The sequence below is a fragment of the Oncorhynchus mykiss genome, chromosome 18, assembly GCF_013265735.2.
Source record: "Oncorhynchus mykiss isolate Arlee chromosome 18, USDA_OmykA_1.1, whole genome shotgun sequence".
NCBI lineage: Eukaryota > Metazoa > Chordata > Actinopteri > Salmoniformes > Salmonidae > Oncorhynchus > Oncorhynchus mykiss.
Genome location: NC_048582.1, coordinates 40,029,297 through 40,049,518, shown reverse-complemented (window position 1 = coordinate 40,049,518; position 20,222 = coordinate 40,029,297). Strand labels below are relative to the sequence as shown.

General features: G+C 43.9%; 2 protein-coding genes across 3 annotated transcripts; both read left to right on the top strand.

Moving 5' to 3' along the window:
- The first annotated feature begins 1,081 nt into the window (after nt 1–1,081).
- On the top strand, nt 1,082–10,976 carry LOC110496214. 2 transcript variants are annotated; one of them, XM_021571985.2, is made up of 9 exons: nt 1,082–1,333; nt 3,058–3,116; nt 3,478–3,498; nt 3,664–3,936; nt 4,245–4,544; nt 4,754–5,041; nt 5,299–5,477; nt 8,534–8,632; nt 8,921–10,976. In XM_021571985.2, exons 1-9 carry the CDS (start codon nt 1,284–1,286, stop codon nt 9,311–9,313), a joined length of 1,662 nt encoding a protein of 553 aa, XP_021427660.2. In that variant the 5' UTR covers nt 1,082–1,283; the 3' UTR covers nt 9,314–10,976. The 2 variants fall into 2 exon arrangements, with proteins under 2 accessions (XP_021427660.2, XP_021427661.2); XM_021571986.2 differs by lacking the exon at nt 1,082–1,333 and adding an exon at nt 1,353–1,536.
- A 3,978-nt stretch (nt 10,977–14,954) lies between these two features.
- LOC110496213 (transcription factor 19) lies at nt 14,955–19,869 on the top strand. Its single transcript, XM_036952773.1, has 5 exons — nt 14,955–15,222; nt 15,669–15,831; nt 16,479–17,096; nt 17,346–18,318; nt 18,529–19,869. Exons 3-5 carry the CDS (start codon nt 16,838–16,840, stop codon nt 18,833–18,835), a joined length of 1,539 nt encoding a protein of 512 aa, XP_036808668.1. The 5' UTR covers nt 14,955–15,222; nt 15,669–15,831; nt 16,479–16,837; the 3' UTR covers nt 18,836–19,869.
- The last annotated feature ends 353 nt before the right edge of the window (nt 19,870–20,222 follow it).

Here is a 20,222-nt window from a genome sequence, read left to right as displayed (position 1 = left end):
TTTGTCGCCAAACCCACTGGATCCAGGTCATCTATAAGTCTTTGCTAGGTAAAGCCCTGCCTTATCTCAGCTCACTGGTCACCATAGCAACACCCACCCGTAGCACGCACTCCAGCAGGTGTATTTCACTGGTCATCCCCAAAGCCAACACCTCCTTAGGCCCCCTTTCCTTCCTGTTCTCTGCTGCCAATGACTGGAATGAATTGCAAAAATCACTGAAGCTGGAGACTTGCAGTATATCTCCCTCTCTAACTTTAAGCATCAGCTGTCAGAGCAGCTTACCGATCACTGTACATGTACACAGCCAATCTATAAATAGCACACTCAACTACTGCATCCCCATTGTTATTTATCTTTTTGCTCTTTTGCATCCCAGTGTCTCTACTTGCACATCATCATCTGCACATCTATCACTCCAGTGTTAATGCTAAATTGTAATTATTTTGCCTCTATGGCCTATTTATTGCCTTACCTCCCTAATCTTCTACATTTGTACACACTGTATATATATATTTATATTGTGTCATTGACTGTACGTTTGTTTATATGTAACTCTGTGTTGTTGTTTTTGTCGCACTGCTGTGCTTTATCTGGGCCAGGTCGCAGTTGTAAAAGACAACTTGTTCTCAACTGGCCTACCTGGTTAAATAAAAGTTCAATTAAAACATTAAAAAAATTAAAAACACAGCATGGTAGCAACACACCATAATAACAACAACATGGTAGCAGCACAACATGGTAGGGGCACAAAACATGGTACAAACATCATTGGGCACAGAAAACAGCACAAAGGGCAAGAAGGAAGAGACAATACTTCACACAAAGCAGCCACAACTGTCAGTAAGAGTGTCCATGATTGAGTCTTTGAATGAAGAGATTGAGATAAAACTGTCCAGTTTGAATGTTTGTTGCAGCTCGTTCCAGTCGCTAGCTGCAGCGAACTGAAAAGAGGAGCGTCCCAGGGATGTGTGTGCTTTGGGGACCTTTAACAGTATATGGTCTGATATACCATGGCTGTCAGCCAATCAGCATTCAGGGCTCGAACCACCTAGTTTATAAAGGGATATCATGCAGAGCCGAACCTCCGGAGTCCGGATTCTAACGAAATTGCACGAGCTCCACCGATCATTAATAGACCACAAACCGACACCTACCGAGGCTCTCCAGATCATCCCGATTCGTAACAGCATTGAAGTCCCTTTATTTGACGGGTTGGGGGTGAGGGAGAGGGGGACGATATTAAGAAGAAAAAAATAATAATTTAGCAGAAAACCCTACTTCCTATGCACCGCCCGTCCCATCTGCTGTTTTCGGATCCAAGCCTGTCTGAAAGGTATTTACCAGCATCGAATTATGATTCATTGGTATCTGCTCAGTTCTAGCGGTTTTTTATTTTACCTGGAAATGTATGGGTTAAATTTGACAGTTTTTTCGTTTGCTGGCTGGTATTTTGGCTGTTTTTTTATGCATGTCTAACAGCTATATCAAATATGCGTGATTTAGGGCGTGTTACCGGTAATAACGCAGCAGAATCGGGTAGGATGACAGTAATTACCTTCATCTTCACCTAGAACACATTTTAAAAAAGCATTATTATTTTACATGTAGAGTATAGCACTTCCCATAAACAAAGGCTAATAATAGAAGATAGAAACGGGGACAATGACTATTGTTGGGCACCAGGCTGCATTTCATAGGCTACTTATGCTATTTGGGAAGGTTGAACGCCCTCTCTGCATCTACAGATTGTAGCCTATATCCTTACAATGAACACCAGAACAAACACTATGAGGAGGGTTCGTCCACCCCTCTCCCCCCTCAATCGTTTATGTAATTGATAAACGAATGGTAGTTCAATGTGAAAGTGGTGATTCTTCATTATTCGTTTGATGTCCTGCCCAATGCGTTAATGCGTGGACACCTTGACTGGACACCCAATCGTTACGCTTCGTAATTAATGGGAACGACAGATGGCAAATGTAGCATAGTCGCTGAGCAAGTGTTTGGTATGATCACATATTCACTGTACTGAAGAGAGAATACAAATCCACACGCGTGACAAAAATCCTAACTGGAGCGAGGAGGAGTCTCCTCTATGTCTTTCAGATTCCTCAGAGCAATATAGTCATCATCATTACAACAGTGTATTATCTTGTTGGGACAGCCCATGCAGCGGAGCGTGACACACCCTTGTCGCACCACCGGTGTATAAGACTGCACACTGTTTTACTGAGAGATAGCACAAGAAAGAGGATGCTGCTCGCGCGAGAGTGTGTAGTAGAGGAAGAGCAGCACGGGGATGTCAAACTGATGATATATGTGCGAGAAATTGGGGTGAACAATTTCAGCTCTGAATTTGATAAATAGATAAATAGACCTTTCAGAGTTCTGATTGATGTACATTGTTATTGCATGCGACAGGCTCAAGGCAAGCTTCACTCGAACGTAGATTAGCATCCTTCTTCTCAGATACTAAAGACAACCCATTGTAAATCATTTGCTTTCAAAACTCTGGCTACACTTTGATTGTCCTGAATATGAGATGCAAATAGGGAAGAGCTAGTGCTGTAATTTCTTAATTTATGCCGCTGAAAGAGACAATGCTTGCTAAACAGCACTCTGTGTTCTTTCATGGTTGTACGCTAGATCTTTGGAGCCACTTAACTCCTTCTCCTTCCCATCTCCTTTCACTGTAAGCAGAATGGTGGGCTGAGCCTGGGCTCATGTCCACTCTAGTCTAATGGTGGTCAGCCTCATCATCATACAAAAGAGCTGACTAATGCCCTGGGGAACTACAAGCCACTCCTGTTAACCTCAGGAAATGATGTCAATACCACTGCAGACACCTTGTTTTTTTGGGCTTTTTTTCTTCAGTTACAGTAGAATTTACTGGGAGTACATGATTGAATATGAGCTCTTCATGTCCAGATTGAAACTACACCCTATTATGTTTAGTGAATCTTCATATCTCTACATGCATGTACAATAATTAAATCCATATTTAGATAAGCAATATCCTGCTGTAAAAAAAAAACACTTATTATTTGGTGTTTTCAGAGATTCAATCAAGATGAAAATAATTGGTGTTGCTGTGTTTGGAGCCATGTTCTGCACTGGTAAGTATATTGGAGAATTAGTCACCAGGGATTTAGGTTGAGAGGTTGAAAGAGCATAAAGCAAAGTTTGACACAGTCACATGATTACATCAGATTTGATTCACATGAGTACAAAATTGCTAGAGTCATTTATTATCTGTTCCTTTTCCCCCTCATTAATTTATGGAGGGTTTGATGTTGTTGACAGCAGTTCTATTTTTGGCGGTGAGAATCTAGGGCATTTACATTGCAAACGCTTTGAGATATTTGCCAAGTTCTGTTGGTTTCTCTTCCAGCAGAACAAAGAATTTCTAACTTCTTGAAGGATCTTTGACAAAGAACATAAAGTAATACTAAAATAAACCTCTCTTTTACTCTCCAGTTCTGACTGCTTCCCTGAAAGGTAAAGTCATGCATGATCTACAGTTTATTCTGTCTATGACTGTCAAAACCTGAAGATTGAATATGAATACCATCTCTAACGTTTCCCTGATTCAGACATATTATTCCTTATACTCTGGAGTCCCTTTAATCAATCTCCACCCTCCTTTCCATTCTCTGTCTTCAGTCAAAGAAGAACACAGGATTGCTTTTTTCGGCGAGGATGTGCACATCCCACTCCCATCCCTAGACAGCACTGAGGTTCTCTTCAAGCCCGCCTCCAATCCAACCGCTGAGGTGGTCCTCATGAGGGACGGGCGGGTGGTGGGCCACCGGGCCCAGCTCAACTCCCTCAAGCACCTCATCCTGGAGGATGTGGGGGAGGAGGACGAGGGCATGTACGTGATCAAGAACACCGAGGCGCCTGCCGATGTCAAACACATCCTCCTCCTCGTCAGGGGTACTGTTCTTCCAATCACCGTACAGTTAAATAATCTTCTGTCCTTTTTAAATTCTTCTAACTTTTCTTCTAACGTTGAAATCGACTTGTTTGTAACCTCCTACTTATCGGGGTTTATCCAATACATTCACTGTCTAAGATTGTATTTCTTAGACGCAGATATCGATCTAAATGAGAGTTCCTTGCATTTTTTTTTGGCCTGCAATCGATTACGATCACTGTTCTGATGCAAGTGCAACTGTATAGGAATAAAATACTCCCCCTGAGCCCAGAGTGACAGTACTGTGCCGTTGTGTGCTCCCTGGCAGATTGCGCGCTGGAGCAGGTGGTTAAGTACGGTGAGACATACCACATCCCGCTCAGCGACATCTTGGGCCCTATCACCCTGGAGTTCAGGCCCAGTCAAGCCCAGGCCAATCAGACCACGGAGCCACCGGCGGTGGTGCTGCTCAACCAGACTTCCATCCCAGCGGAAGAGTACAAGGGCCGTCTGAGTGTGTCCGAGAAAAGGGTGACTCTAAGCATGGTGCAGGGGACAGACGAAGGTAGCTTCACCGTACTGGACCGCGACGGGAGGGTCAGGAGGAGGTCATGCCTGAACGTGAAAGGTGAGAGGAGGAAGACCACAGTCCGAGAGGGAGTGGTCAATGCCAGAGATGGAAGGGAGATAATACTTGATCCAGGGGTTTTGAAATTGTGGTTAGTGGTGTGGCCAAAATATGGTAAACAAAGCTTGAAAGACACAGGCCAAGGTAAGAGCAAAAACAACTATTTGACAACTTTGATCCTTTTTTTGTCCCGCCCCTTTGTTCCAAAGAGCACCAGAACTTCGTCCACCTATCATATGGCAGTACTTTGAAGATCAACCTGTTTGTGGACCACACCAAAGTCAACCTCCTGTACACTCCAGACTGGGACCGGAAGGACCGGGTCATACTGGAGCAAGGAGAGCTGGTGGTGCCGTTGGACCCTTCACTGGACGGCAGGCTGACTGTAGAAGGCTCCATGTGCATTCTGGAGAGGGTCCGGTTCAGTGACACAGGGCTCTTCAGAGTGACAGACCTGTTGGGGTTCCCTGTGACCAACATCTACCTGGAGGTAGAAGGTAAACCGTGGGTTGTCAGAGAGGAGACTAGGGCTTTAGCATATGGATCCATGTATCACCCCTTTTAATGGTCTTTCCTTTCTCTTTCTTGTTATTGTCATCGATCGGACTGTCTATTTCACTCTATTGTTTTCATGTTGGAACTCTCCACATTCACCTCCCCCGTCATCCGTCTCTCCTCTTTTCTTGGTGTTCCTTTCCTCCTTTCTGCCTCCTTGTCTTCCCTTTCCTTCCTCCATCCTCCCTCTCTCTTTTAGCTTATAAGTTACCCGCGCTGTATGTTGCAATCCTCTCCTTACTGGGCTTCCTGGTCCTCCTCTTGCTGGTGTGCCTGTTCTCCTGCCTGACCAGTGTGCGCCGTCGGGCGGAGAAGGCGAGGCAAATTGCCCTCATCGCCCAGCAGGCGGGCAAGGGGGATGGAGACGCATTCGTCAAGGTAACTCACCCAAAACGCTTCCTCAACAGGGGTGAACACTTCAAGACACCACGATGCAACCCTTTTACTATAGTTAGGCAGCATCTGATTTATCAAACCTGTGTGCTATTCTCATGTCGAAACACCTACATTCATGAACAATTATCGGCCATTGTCTCTTCAAGAGCGCAGTTTTCACGTTTTGGTTATTCATGAGTATTCTGGAACCATGTTACTCTGATTGTAAGCCTAATATCCTCGTAGAACATAGCACACTGCGACAATGGCCCAATATGATTCCAAAATGAAAATGCTGTATTGCTATGACACAGGTCGCAGAATGCAAAGTGATTGTTAGAGAAATATTGGTGATGGTAACCCCTCTTAGAGGGATAGTGAGACATATTGGATTCCTTACCCTGTAAGCAGTCTATGGACAAGGTATGACGGCAACCCATGCTTTGGTTTAGTTTACCTGGCCGCTGTTTCAACTGCTAACCGTTTAGCATTAGTGGCACGACTCCAATGCAAGTCCATGCGAACAACATGAGTATATGTCCAAATCATCCTAAAGTATCTTAAAATTGGTTTTGTAGTTACTTAGAGATGATTTGGACGTGACAATGTTGACGTTGTTCCCATTGACTTGCATTGGATTTGTGCCACAAATGCTAAAAAGTTTAACAAAGCTAAAGCATGCGTTGCTGTCATACCTTGTCCATAGACTGCTTACAAGGGTAAGGAAAACAACATGTAATTCTGTAAAATGATCACTTTTAAATATGGTCAAAGAAAGATGTCAGTGGACATCTAACTGTATTTGTGAGTGTTCGTGTGCACCTTTGTCTGTCCCACTCTCTTTTCCTTAGAGTGCATTCCTGTGTTCGTCTTTTAGTCTCAGATATATAGCTTTGACTACACTTAAGGCCCTAATTTACGTTTGTTAATTCGCTGGAATTCACCATGGAACAAAACCTGCCTGCCCATTGTCGGATTCCTGGATGTGTGGCGCTTTGAATCACACAAAATGAGATCATCCACATATCATTAGTCATCACTCTCTCCACACGGCAGATTCCATCACAGTGGCCATTTCAAGTGTTTTGTCTGCAGCCCACAATGTTGCTGTTGTCACACAATGAGATCACACATATATCATCGCTCGCTCCATATCGCAGAACCCATCAGTGGCAACTTGAAGTGTTTTTTACATTTGCAGCCCACAATGTTGCCATTGTCCCCCCATCATCTTTATCTCAATCCTTATGTGTTTGGTCCACCCAATAGATGTCAGCCTAATTACAAGTTTGGGGAAAATCTAGTTAACGATTTGCCTTTGGTTACGTTTCTCCCTCTTAAAGGAGCCTCCGACGGAGCCTCTGCTTGGTGAGAGAACTGTGTTCTGGCTTCATTCCGTAGTGTTAAGTGGATGAATCTGTATTGGTGTTTGTACTAACGCTCTGGGGATGGTCATAGCGTCACTATGCTGTGTGGGCCTCCTACCACCGTCAGTGATTATTTGTCTGTGCCATCCATTCCTCACCCTTCCCTCCTTTCGCCAAATCTCCAAGCTGACAAATAACTGCAGTTACTCATTCATGATAATTCATGATAACTGCAGGCATAGCCTCAGTGCAAATAAGCATACAGATGCAGCCGTCCAATACGATTCAGCTATTCTCAAGCACACATGCACATATGTTGTTGTTCGGGGGGGGGGGGGGGGGGGGGCAGAGTTACAAGGTAAACATGTATTTATGTGTATGTGTGAGTATGTGCTGATTTGTGCGTGTGTGAATCTACTGTGCGTCTGTCTAAGATCGGGGCAGTGGCGATTAACATATCAATTGGCTTGGTGATACTGGACTAGATCTACCACTGTTTTTCTTGATTATATGCAGTGGTACATGCAGTGGTACATGCAGTGGTACATATGTCCACCTAGTTAGTGGCACACTTACAGTAGCCTACATGCAGAGTATACAGACATAATGTCGGTTTAGGAATACTGTGGAGATGAGTTCATAGACATGAATTAGTGCATCAAATAACTACTGTACTGTACATCGAGCAAGAGCATTAGGCATTATGAGATCATGTAGTTTAAGAGTACACACTGGGTGGGTTCTCTGGACACAGATTACTCCTGGTCTAAAACACATGCTCAACGGTGAATCTCTGTTGAGGATGCTTTTTAGTCCAGTTACAGGCTTAATCTGGGTTCGAGAAGCCGGGCCAATTCAAGTACTGTAGTAATTATTCAAAGTATGCGATACTGTATGTCCAAGTAAGATTGTATTCTTGATTGCCAAAAATTTAAGGGAACTCTATTGCTTAATCAGCTACTAGCCCAACAGACATTTGTGTCAAAGCTGTGCCATTTCTGTTTGTTTCTATTTGTCTGTGTCTACGTGTGTGTCTGTGTAATTTCTGTACACCTGATGCTATACATTTTTGTGTTTGAAAGTGGTGTACCGTAGATAACTTACATGTATATATTGTGACATGATGTGAGGGGCCTCAACTGTTCTAATTCCCCTGTAAGGTGTTTGCTCTGGAGGCTTAGACGACACTATCAATATGCAGCGAGGCTTCATGTCCCACTTCATTATGGATTTCTGGAGACTAGGTCGACAAAACCTGGACAGCCTGTCTGATTGCCTTTGCGCTCCCCACAGCAGTTTCCGGAGCGTTTCCGACATAAAAATCGATTGATCTACCTCATCTCTCGCTCTCTCCTGACATACACACTAGAATGCGATTCCTTGTCCCTCAAGAACGATGGCTCCCCGAAGCCTGCTCCTCTAAACCTCCAGGGTGTTCTTTTCACACCAACAACTCCAGTCGCTCAACTTGTCACTCTATATATATATACACACACCGTACGATCTTATACATCGATATAAGAGCTTAATGTGCAGTACATGTACATTTTTTCCCCGCCAACTCCTGTTTACCCGTATGTGTTTTTTATGACGCGCAGTATACATGATGAAGTGAACCTGTGATTGCTACTGTAATGTGTGCTTGCCGTGGTTTCCTGCTAAAATACGACCCTCTTGTGCTGTTGTTGGTAGGTTGTTCAAGAGGCCTATACGCGGTTCGCTGAGGAGTCCACTTTGACGTCTACGTGGGACAACAGCAATGCCACAGAAAGCACGGAGGTCACTATTAAGGTAAGCAGGGCTCAGGGAAACATTATGGGGTGGGAAGTTGCCTACCGGTGCGCGTGTTGAGTTGCAACAGAAAAACAGGTTCCACCATTACAATTGCAAATGTTTTAAATAAAGACAGACATAAACAGAAATACAGGGGGTAATGTTTCCATAAAAGGCTGAAAATAACCTCCATGCCAAGCAGTACCTAAACGACATTTGCAGAAACATCATGAATCATTCATGTTCTTTTTTTTTGCTGACCCTTTCTTTACACACCCCTCCCCCCACACGACTTTCCTTCCACAGGGTCTGGAGGTATCTAAAGCAGGCCGCTACCACACTCTCTCCTCGGACAAGAACTTCCTGGAGATGAGCGACTCGGGGGTAGAGTTCAACTCCTCCGGCCTCCCGTTGGACAGCGAATACGAGACGGACGTGCCCCAGACCTTCACCTCCCACAAGCTGCTCCTCAACAACTCTGACAGCGTGGCAGCCACTGTCATCCCAGAGGGAGATCAAAGCGCCAACCGGAACCCCGACTCGGCCATGAGCCCCAGCCTTGTGACCCAGGCCCGCTCTGAGGCCGACGCCCCTGAAGAAGACCTGATGGGTGACAGCACGCCAGAAATGACATCCAGGGGCGCCGAGCTGGCTGGAGGACTTAAGGCAGCCGACAGTGTTGCTGAGCCTGGCGATTAAGCAAGCAGCCCATTGATTCCCAGTGCCACCGCAGAGAACACCATCACCTGAGAGCACCTGCATTGTATTCCTAAAAGTCAGACACAAACCACCGGACACCCTAACAATCTTTACTCTTCAGCCTCAATTACTCCCCCACTCACACAGACACGACCCAAATCCCGATCACTGCTTCTTTTTTTTTAACCTAAAGCTACAAAAAATTACTTGGTGTAAAAATAGCCAGTCTAAATGCGCTAGACTTTCTAAAGAGGAAAAATACAAGAACTTAGCTCATTAGAAAACATTAATTCTGTGCATACAGGAAATGCATGTGTAACGGTGTTAAGAGCTAGGTTGAAATGTCGCGGATGGAGCCATCCACTTGGCACCTTCTGGGTGGATCAACCCGTTGGAATGTTGTCAAGGAGGGCGGTCACGTGTGTTGTGAAGCAGAGGATCACTAGTTCGAGCCCAGTATGTGGCAGTTGGACTGTGGAGGAAGCTAAGCTGTTAACAGCACACTGACCCCCGTTACACATGTTTTTAAATTAGACTTAAAGCTAGAATGTATCCTTAGCTGGCCCAAGAGGGAATTGATAGTATTAATTACTGATAGTACTAAGTATTAAGAACCACAGACTCAGAGATAATATCTAAGATAACTTGGTGGACTAAGGGAAAATGCAAGATTAAAATGTCCAAAAGGAACGAGTGCACACTGATATCAAAGTAAAAAATGTTTTAAATAATCCTGTAAAAATGTATCCCAGATTTCCTATAATGACAAAAATGACAGATCTACAACATATTTAATCCATCTTTCTTATTAGCATTGAATGTCCCTACCACTGATACTATGTATGTGGGGCCATAGACATAGCAGCAAAATGTATGACATAGGCCCAGGGTAATAGACCAACTTAATTTTACAAATAAAATTGTAATACTAGACTAACAAAACCAATAAAGACAACTTTATTTTCTAAAAAAATATTGGTAAATAACACTTCTGACAACCACAAGCCCATAGTTTCTGACTTAGGCCTATACCGCTACAATTTCATTACATGACAGAAATTACAGGCAAGGCTTTGGCACCAACTCAGAGAAAGCGCTTGTCTCAGCATATAGCCTCTATAGAGAGCTAATTCTTGATAACTGATACAAGCCTCGTAGATTGAATAACACCATGCTATGCAAGAAAGCTTGTAGTGTCCCTGGGCATGTAACAACGTTTCCAAATCTCTGCCACTTTTGATGACATCATCCAGTAAAACACATGTTTTAAACATCCCTTAGCTTGCAACACAAATGACCCGGAACTAATACAACGGCAACTTCACATCACTCCATTTTGAACCCATCTACATAAGGGCATGTTTCTCATTACAACCCCAGCCACTGCAGAAAAAGCCTTGGAACAGGGACTTCTGGTTGGAAGGGACCTAAACATTTGGATTGTTGCCCTTTAATAAAGACAGACTCGGGAGTGATAAGATGATGAGGCAGACCTATTGACAATGAATGACCTGCATGATGTCACCCTTCCTTATTTTTGTATCCAATTGGTAGTTACCGTCTTGTCTCATCGCTGCAACTCCCATATGGACTTGGGAGAGGCGAAGGTCGAGAGCACGTCCTCCGAAACACAACCCAACAGCACTGCTTCTTGACACAATGCCCACTTAACCCATAAGCCAGCCACACCAATGTGTTGGAGGAAACACCGTACACCTGGCGATCGTGTCAGAGAGCACTGCGCCCGGCCCGCCACAGGAGTTGCTAGAGCGCGATGGGACAAGGACATCCCTGCCCGCCAAACCCTCCCCTAACTCGGACGATGCTGGGCCAATTGTGTGCTGCCCCATGGGTCTCCGGCCGGCTGCGACAGAGCCTGGACTCAAACCCAGAATATCTAGTGGCAAAGCTAGCACTGCGATGCAGTACCTTAGACCACTGCACCACTCGGGAAGCCCCCTTTTTTCATTCCTATTTTGCCTGACTCCACGGCCCAAAATGAGTGCTAAATTGATAAATGCTAGCGATTAAGCCAACTTTCCTGACAGACTGAAAACACATCGCTTACTGAGATTGGCGCGCCAACAAAGCCAGAAAAGTTATTACAATTCAATGCCCTTGCCGCTGCATTTATCAAAGTCTTTATGGGAGAAGGTTTGCACATTTCCTTTCAACACATTATGTACTGTCAGATTCATTTATTTGAACCAAACATCCCACCCAGAATCTCTAAACGACTAACAGTCGCTAATTCATCTCAATTCAGTACAACATTTTTTCAAACACATTGTATTTCAGATGGGTGAGGATGCACGACTAGATTATAAGAAACAGAACATGATTCTTAATCCAACATCGTGGTTGCTGAACTGTTGAAATTTCAAGATTATTGTATTGTCTTAAGTCCTATGAGAATTGTACTGTAAAATAGGCCTAATATCCTGGATCTATTCAACATATTCAGTCTGAACAGGAAAAACGCAGAAACCGTTCGCCAACCGTTCAGATAACATCAGTGAGAGATGTCCGTTTGTCCATTTGCTGCAAATATATATTGCAAAGTCATCCACCATCCATTTTCTTCAGTAACACTATATTAATACACACATTACAACATCTGACAAACCATTCCACTAAGGATTCCCATTGGTTTCAACTCTAGTCCAATCAGGTTCGGCATATTATTAACGAGGGCATTCTGTATGTCGATAATTGGTGTGTGTACACATGATCATGTTAAAAAGGTCAAAACAAAGGGAATGAAGGGGTGTAACAGTCCCAGGAATTTGGGGACGCGGCATAGCTGTTGTTGGGGGACAGCGTCTGCTAGCAATATCGCTACCTCGTGTTGTGACCGATTTAGGATGTCCGTGAGTGGAACTCAACTGAGTAAGGCAGACATGATTGGTGTCTGAAAGAAAAAGCACAAATATAACATGAGAAACCGTTAAAAGTATAACAAAAATGTTCAAAATGAATTGAATTGCAGCTGTTGTAAATAACACTACCGACAAAATAAAAAGTATGATTCTACATTCCTTTTTTTGGTTGAAAATGAAGGTTAAATCGTTTTTAATGCAACATGAGAATGCCGGACAGCGTAAATAAATGTCTTACGTGTAAATTCATCATATATGATGTAGCTACTTGATCGTTGCTATTCTATCGGCTATTATATTGGTTTTGTAGAATATCATTTATTTATAGATTTGTGTTCAATTGGTGTTTCATTTGCACTAATTATTTAGAATTGATGACAACTTTGACTAAAGACAATGTAAAAGCCACCTTTAAAGCTATCCCTTTCATATCAGGTAACAAGCTACTGAATCCATAGTCTGATGAGGTATATTTGACCCATTCCTATTTTAACTAATTAAAGGGGGATTGCTTTTTAATTGAATCTTGAGCAATATCTGCGCGTTAGCACTGAAAAACAAAGATATATATATGTAAAAATCTTACCTTACAAATCTTACCCAAAGCTCACTTTCAAGCACTCTTGTATATAGCCGAGATATATTGCATGTGTATAGCCAATACTGTTTCTTACTGCAAAGTTATGCAAGATTTTATATCCCTGAGTTGGGTAATTTATCCTTTCACTAAGTTCACAGTAGTTATACTGATACACGTAATGTAGGAGATGCCTTTAGACTGAGTGATCGAGGAGACATAATAGCAGTAAAATGCCTATTTTTCTGTCTCTCGTTCTCTTCTCTCTTTTGCATCACACATCATCTACCTAGAGTATCACACGATAGTATCCGAACCTCAGAATGTTTTTTGGGAAAATGCTAGACATGCTTGAACATTTCATAAGAACTCTTAGTATCACGACTACTTTAACTAATACTACACTTTTTTCTTCTTATGCAGATAACTGCTGTCAGCTATAGTGTACCCAAAAACTACTGCTGCATGTTGAGCCGTAGGTTGCCTGTGAGACAGCAGGAATATTGCCATATTTAAAATGCAACTTAAATACTATCTTGTTGGTGTCTGTTCATGCAGTCAAAGAGGTATTCTCATTGTCAATATTACTATGGCTCAGACTGGAATAATGTACACGTCGCCCGCAAAAGCCATTACAAAATCACCTCTGCAATTTTCACAATGATTCTATTTCCTTAATATTGATGTCAGCCAACATGGTATGTAAAACAAACGGTCAACCAGAGTTGAGAGTAAGTCTGGAGTGACTTTATGCTATGTACCGGTAGAAAACGTGGGATTTCGGCAACAAAGTATGACCATTCATTACAAAGTAATTCATTATTAGTAGTATTTAGTATTCAGCAATCTATGTCCATTTGATCCACCTCAGGGTTGAGTTCACAAGGCCGAAGTCCATAGCTGAATTCAGCTGAATGGTATACCTGGCAGGTTTATTTCAGGTACCTTGGTGGGAAAAGATGTCAGATGTAATCAGGAAAACTGCTTCTGAAAATGAAATGATGCGTGCTAACCTTGGCTATTATGATTGCATTTTATTGTTTTGTTTCATTTCAAATGAATTACTTCCCAAACTTGCCTGTTAGGTTTAAGTCCAGAATTCATACTGTTGGCTCTCTAGCTATATTATCGTTGACTTTTATAATACTTCGCTATCACGTACGAACAACTATGCCCTTGTGTGCTAGAATTAACCGTTTCGAAAATGTTATACTTTTGGCATCATGCACAGAATTTTTAGGAATATTTTTGTTCTTCTGTAATGAATGAGCAGTGTACATTAAAGGATTTTGAAGAGACAGATGGAAAAGGATGCCATAATTGTGTCTTGTGTCAGTGCCATATCTGCAATAATATTCTTCCAATATAATGAAAATACTGAGCTGAGGTAAACTCATTAGGGAACATTCTTAGCGTAGGAGGGTTGGGCAAGTCATTTCCATAATGAAGTAGACCTAGGGCCTACTGGAGGTGTGTCTACAGATTGTTACACAAGATGATGTGATATAACCAAAGATTGTTGGTGTCCATTGCTGAATGTTATAAGCTTGCCTGTACAAAACTTCACCAACAATCTTTCTACTAACCTGCATTTGGTGATGCTCTTCTTTGTTCTCGATTCAGGAAAACAGTTTATAAAGGAAAACTTTATAAAATGTCTGTATCCAATTGCAGGTGGTTCTACAAACACCATATAAAACTCAGGAAGATAGTAAATACATGTTTTGTATCGAGTGAGATATGCTTACTGCATGCATCTGTTTTAGTCGCCTGGTCACCTACTTCTACGTGTGGCCATGTCTCATGTATAAGAAATTGTTTTCCAGAATCAAGAACAAAGGGAGTTGCAGATTAGATGCAAAATCTATGGCGCTGTTTGGTATAGGCAAACCTGTTAAGTTCAGTAATGGACACCAACAACCTTTGGTTATATCACATCATCTGGTGTAGTAGGCCTACAACCTGTTGCTACTGCAGATTCTGCAGTGCACTGTTCTAAGGTGGAAGCCACGTGGTATGAAACGCTCTAAAAACCTTATCAATTTATTTTTCTTGAATCATTTCCTGTCTTAATTACAGGAAAACTCTTAAATCAACAGACACCACAGCCTGTCAATTAACTAACTACCTACCTACACTTCACCTGCGAGTCACTCTGCAGTGACTGAGTTTCATTTAAAACTATGCCACAGCTGTGAGTGACAGAGCAGAGGCGGGCGGAAATGGCGTGATTCAAGCGCAAGGAAGCCTGGATGGCGCGCCAAATTTCAAAGGACTTCCTGGGGGAAAAGAACGCGAAAATCTCCGTTCAGCAAACAACGACGTTTAAATTGGACATAAATTATCAAAAGACTAAAGTATATAGACCGTTTGAAACAATCGGCGGCAGCAGCATCATATTTAGACAGTGGATAAGAGTTCAAGTGCGCCAGATTCGAGCCACTTTTGTGGAGGTATGACTTTCAATGTGGATTACAGGAACTATCCGGCTGTCTACGCCTTGATTGTGAAATGCTTTTTCCCAAGTAGTGTATTTTGACATCTTAATATGATGCGGTGTAACGATGGTTTAGTTGGTTGACATTTGCATATTCATCTTGGCAAAACTATTCGTTGTAATTTAGCTAGTTACCTAACAAAAGTGATTCACTTGTTGTCCACTGCTTTGTCCCTGTGCCATTTCACCACACGAGCCTTGTGCTACACTAGCAAATCAGCAGCACTGTCAGGCATACAGTAACGTTAGCTATTAGCTACATGCAGTTTGTTCGTTTTTCGTAGAACAATGTGCATCATATTGGTGAACGCTCATAACGGCAAGGTCGTACCTACAATTCAACTACATGTAAAGTCTATTTTGATGCATTTTTAAAATTTATACAACTTTTCTGAGGTGCAGCTATGGGCAACTTTGATGGGGGCCACAATCTGAACTCATCATGAGAGGCCACAGTGATCAGGGCCTGGCCGTAGCCTTTCTGCAATTCTGACTTACATCATAAGAGAAACTGCTGATGCACAACCACATTTCGAATTGCGTTGGTGTCTTCTAACTCTCAACGGTAAGCTGAGATCCCGATTTGAGTTCCTAAAATATATTTTTGGAAGTGTGTGTGTATTCGTTTTTGGAAATTGATATGTGGGCCTACAAAAGGGGGGCCCAGGGCTGCCAGATAGGGCAATAGAGCTGGGAATTGCCAGGGACCTCACAACACAATACTTAGGTGCCAATATCATATGTATTGTGATTCAATGTTTCAAACATATTGCTCACTATGTCTTCTGCAGAGAGCATGAGAAAATTGGCTTTGATCAGTCGGGGAAATAAGTAATGAAAATAGGTTCATGTTTAAAAAGATGGAGAACAAGCTATAGGATAAAAAAAATACTGTACCAGAGTTTTGGCACCGGTCCTGCCGACTAGCGCTAGCTAACACTACCTAGCAAAAGGTAGATGTACAAATCGATACTTGTAGTCAAAGTATCGACATATCGTCCAAAGTAGTAACTATCTACTTTTTTGCTCCCCATCACTAGGCAATAGGATGCTAAATTGCCATCAATCCATAGATTGTCACTTGTTAAATATGAAATGGTCATAATTGATTATATTAGCAATATAAACAAGTTAACTATCTATGGTGTAGACAGGTTGAGTGAGTCATATGGGCATGCTGTCTTACAAACGTTCCCTCTTCTGTCTTTTCAGATTGAACCACCTCAAGCTGCCAGCACTAGCTCCCAGCCTTTTACGTGTCAATTTCTGAGTTACTTAGCTTAGTCAAATGTACACGGCCTTACAACTGATATTTCGGTGACATTACTCAGCAAATAACCGTGCAGGTTATAGATTGTATACGATATGTTTGACTGTTAAAACGAGAGTTTTAATGTTTAATCTGTTAAAATTCATTCAACACCACATACAAACAACCAAGCTTTTACCAGCATTACAGACAGATGTTTTTGTTATCACATTCACTGACTTAAGTGCTATTTAAGCAATGGAAAGCTCTATGTAAGAAAGTAGCTGTTACTGACTGGGGTGGGGATCAGTTAGTCGCGGCCATGCTGTCCGGCGTCCAGCCGTGTTTCCAGCTGCTGAGAATCGGCTCGTCCTCTACGGATTCAGCCCGGGACCTGTACACGTTCCGGCCTGCGCTGACCCACTCCGTGTTCCGGCTGGGCCGTGAGGCAGAGCTGTGTGACGTCACACTGGACTCGACGTCTGTGTCTCGGATCCACGCCGAGCTGCATGCTGAGAGGGAAGCGGAGGGAGCAGCCGAGGGGGGCTGGAAGGTGCAGATAAAGGATCGGAGCAGCCATAGTGAGTTCCACACCATCCCACATGATTACAGTACACCGTTCTTTGAAGAATCACCACCAGAGACATTAAACTGTGATGTAGTCTATGATGTCTGTCATTCTATCTTTGGGAGGGATTTAATATTTATTTTGTTATTTTTCTTGTCACATATTCTAGAACTACACACACTTGTGTTTCGTTTCCTTAGGTCTCATTCAACTCTTCTACTAGCCTTTCATCTGAGCTTTCTTCTCCACCTTCCCATGCCAGGTACCTGGGTGAATGAGGTCCGGCTGCAGCCAGGTGTCCAATGGGAGCTCTCAGATGGTGACACGCTCACCTTCGGAGGCCAATCAGAGAGAGGAAGCCCAGAGTTCTACTTCCTCTTCCAGAAGGTTAGCGTGCGGCCGTTGGACTTCGACGCCATCACCATCCCAAAGGCCGGCACCTTCTCCTCCGACCTGAAGAACCGAATCAGAACGAGCCTGGACCGCAAGGCGGTGGCCAACTTGGATATCAACAGGGCGACCGTCATTCTGAATTCCATCGGAAGCCTGAGCAAGATGACTGGGACTCCTTGGACGTTTAAGAGGAGGTGTGACGGCAATATCACAGACGCAAGCTCCACCTTCTTTCCTTTTACATCCTTGGTCCCGCCCTCCACCCCTCCTCCCTTTCCACCCACTACCTCTGTGGTCTCATCCAAGTCACTCCCGCCCTCATCCAAGAGCAGGCGCAAGTCAGCCCACACTGTCCTTCTGGAGGATGACAGCTCGGACGAGCCCGGGAACCACCGAAGAGTGAAAGACGGACCGAGTGGGACGAAGAGAAGGCGCCTCTACAAGTCAGAATCTGAGGGTTTCCACGCTCATTTACCCAAAACGGACCAGGATGTACGACGCCAGTTTGAACTGAAACACGTGCCTGTGCCCAAACCGGTCGCAAACTGTCACACCATCGTCGCTAACGGCAAACTCAACCATGTTTCCTTCAACATCAGTCAGAGGCGGGAGATTGACCCAAACAATCAAAGAACTGGCCCAAACGTCTCTGTGTTTCGCCAGCAGCATATTTTTCCGCCGCCATCCTCTGGGCGGGGAAGGCAACGGGCTCACAGCGCCCCAGTTTACTCCCCTGTGGTGGTGGGAGGAAAGACTTACACCCTGGGGTCTCCATCCTTGAGGATCTGCAAAGAGGATGGAGAACGGGCAGGGCAGTTTGCCAGATTTCACATCACCTCTGGGTAAGAATGCCCTCGTGTGACGGCATCCAAACTACAGTGACTTTGCTCTATCATATATGACTATTTCTCATTGTACATTTTCCTTCTCTGGAAACGAATACGCTCCGTTCTCACGTCACATTCTCAAATATGTATTTTTTTGTGTTGTATAGTGAATACGTTGAAAGTCGAATGTGACGCTCACACCTCGCTCTTCTCCCTCCCTCCCAGCAAGCTGCGGGGCAGACCAAGGAAGCACCCTCCTCCGCGGCCCTCCCTTCCCCCTCCTTTGTCTTCCTCCTCCTCGTCGTCATCCTCTTCGAGCTCGTCGTCGTCGTCCTCAGAAGACGAGGTGGAGGGAGTGTCCCAGGGGGTGGAGCCATGTGCCGCACCTCGCTGCAGCCTGCCCCAGCAGGACACGGTGCAGTGGGTCCAGTGTGACGACTGCGACGCCTGGTACCACCTGGACTGCCTGCACCGCGACCGCAAGAACCTCCTGCTGGACCCCAACGCAGACTTCCACTGTGGCTGCCGCTGATACAGCAGGAGTGGGTCACAGACCCCTACACCAGAGTACACTTAATGTCTTAATCATACCACAATGAATTATGGGGGGGGGGAGAAATACACGTTATTCTTGTATAATGGGGATTATATGATCAAAATAGATGTTGTACAGTGTTTGTGGAGGTAAAAAAAAAAAAAAAAAAGTTGCGACTGAGGCTCTTATGAACAGTAGGATGGGTCTCGTACCTAATGGTTAGAGGCTGCCCTTAACTGACATGTTTCAAAGTGCTCATCTAAGCTCGCTCTGACGCTGAGCAACGGTTTGAGGAATTACAATGAAAGCTTGTACTTGGGTTAGCGCTGGTAACCCCGGGGACTGATATGAACTGAACTATTTTAGCCGCACACAGGCTACTCTGGTGAACAGTACAAGTCTCGAAACGAGTTGGCTGACAGTGACGGGCTGCAGATTTTCTAACTTCCTGTACGAAGCACTTTCATATTGGGTTGTGAGTAAACCCTGCTGTTGATGGGGCTAAATGAAGGTGGTATTGGGAGAATTCGCCAAATTCTTATCTGCCGTAACACAATGTGCATCGCAATGCTCTCATCGCACAAGGCGATCTGCTTGAGCTTGATTCTATCCGGTGCGGTAAAGATGTCCACTCAAAAAAAGATGAGCGTGGGTTTTCTGCTTTCATTCTCTGTTGTGTTGATGCCGACTTTATTTTGTTCTTCTGTCTGACGACTTCGATTCATATATCTAACGATGTATCCGTATCGGTCCAAAACACGACGAGATTTCAGCTGTGGAGCAGGGACTGCTTGTTCCCGCCCTACTATAGCTCACCAGTTGCTCCTTCCGGATCTTGATTGGCTGACGTAGGACGGCTGGAGTAAAAGCCGGCTCTCCAGGAAGGAGGGTTTGCCACACCTGATGTATGGTCACAAAAGACTTCACGCCGTCTTCACTTTCACGCCGTCTTCACGCTCGCGGGAGAGCGTTACAGTTTGGATGTTTTCTCAACGTTATTAGGGAAAAAAATAAAATCTATTTAAAAATGTGTATATTTTCCATCCTGTAGTTCACAAGTCCGTCTGTTCGCAGTGAGTCGCATTGAGAAAGTATAACGCACACCTGTTGTGGCTATTGAATTACCAGGTGCGCGGTTTAAAAAAACGGTGCTAAATTGAAAAGGAACTTCAGCACACTGGTGATCTTGACGCAGCATCTTCGCGGATTTAATTGATCTTCTGCGGAGCATCAAGATCACCAGTGTCAGCTTCTTTTCAATTCACCATGATATTATCAATGACTCGTACTTCGGCCCTCTGGGGGTACATATCCATCTGGTTATGGCTCTGGGTTGTGAGTCGTGGTAACGTTCTCTGTCCTTTCTAATAGCTTTTCATCCAGA

What these genes read in the sequence shown, in the direction of transcription:
- LOC110496214 (XM_021571985.2), top strand. Translation starts at nt 1,284, where the DNA reads ATGCACCGCCCGTCCCATCTGCTGTTTTCGGATCCAAGCCTGTCTGAA. An exon ending in TCTGACTGCTTCCCTGAAAG is followed by an intron (nt 3,499 to 3,663) that starts GTAAAGTCATGC and finishes CTCTGTCTTCAG; the next exon opens with TCAAAGAAGAACACAGGATT. An exon ending in CATCCTCCTCCTCGTCAGGG is followed by an intron (nt 3,937 to 4,244) that starts GTACTGTTCTTC and finishes GCTCCCTGGCAG; the next exon opens with ATTGCGCGCTGGAGCAGGTG.
- LOC110496213 (XM_036952773.1), top strand. Translation starts at nt 16,838, where the DNA reads ATGCTGTCCGGCGTCCAGCCGTGTTTCCAGCTGCTGAGAATCGGCTCG. An exon ending in AAAGGATCGGAGCAGCCATA is followed by an intron (nt 17,097 to 17,345) that starts GTGAGTTCCACA and finishes TTCCCATGCCAG; the next exon opens with GTACCTGGGTGAATGAGGTC. An exon ending in AGATTTCACATCACCTCTGG is followed by an intron (nt 18,319 to 18,528) that starts GTAAGAATGCCC and finishes CCTCCCTCCCAG; the next exon opens with CAAGCTGCGGGGCAGACCAA.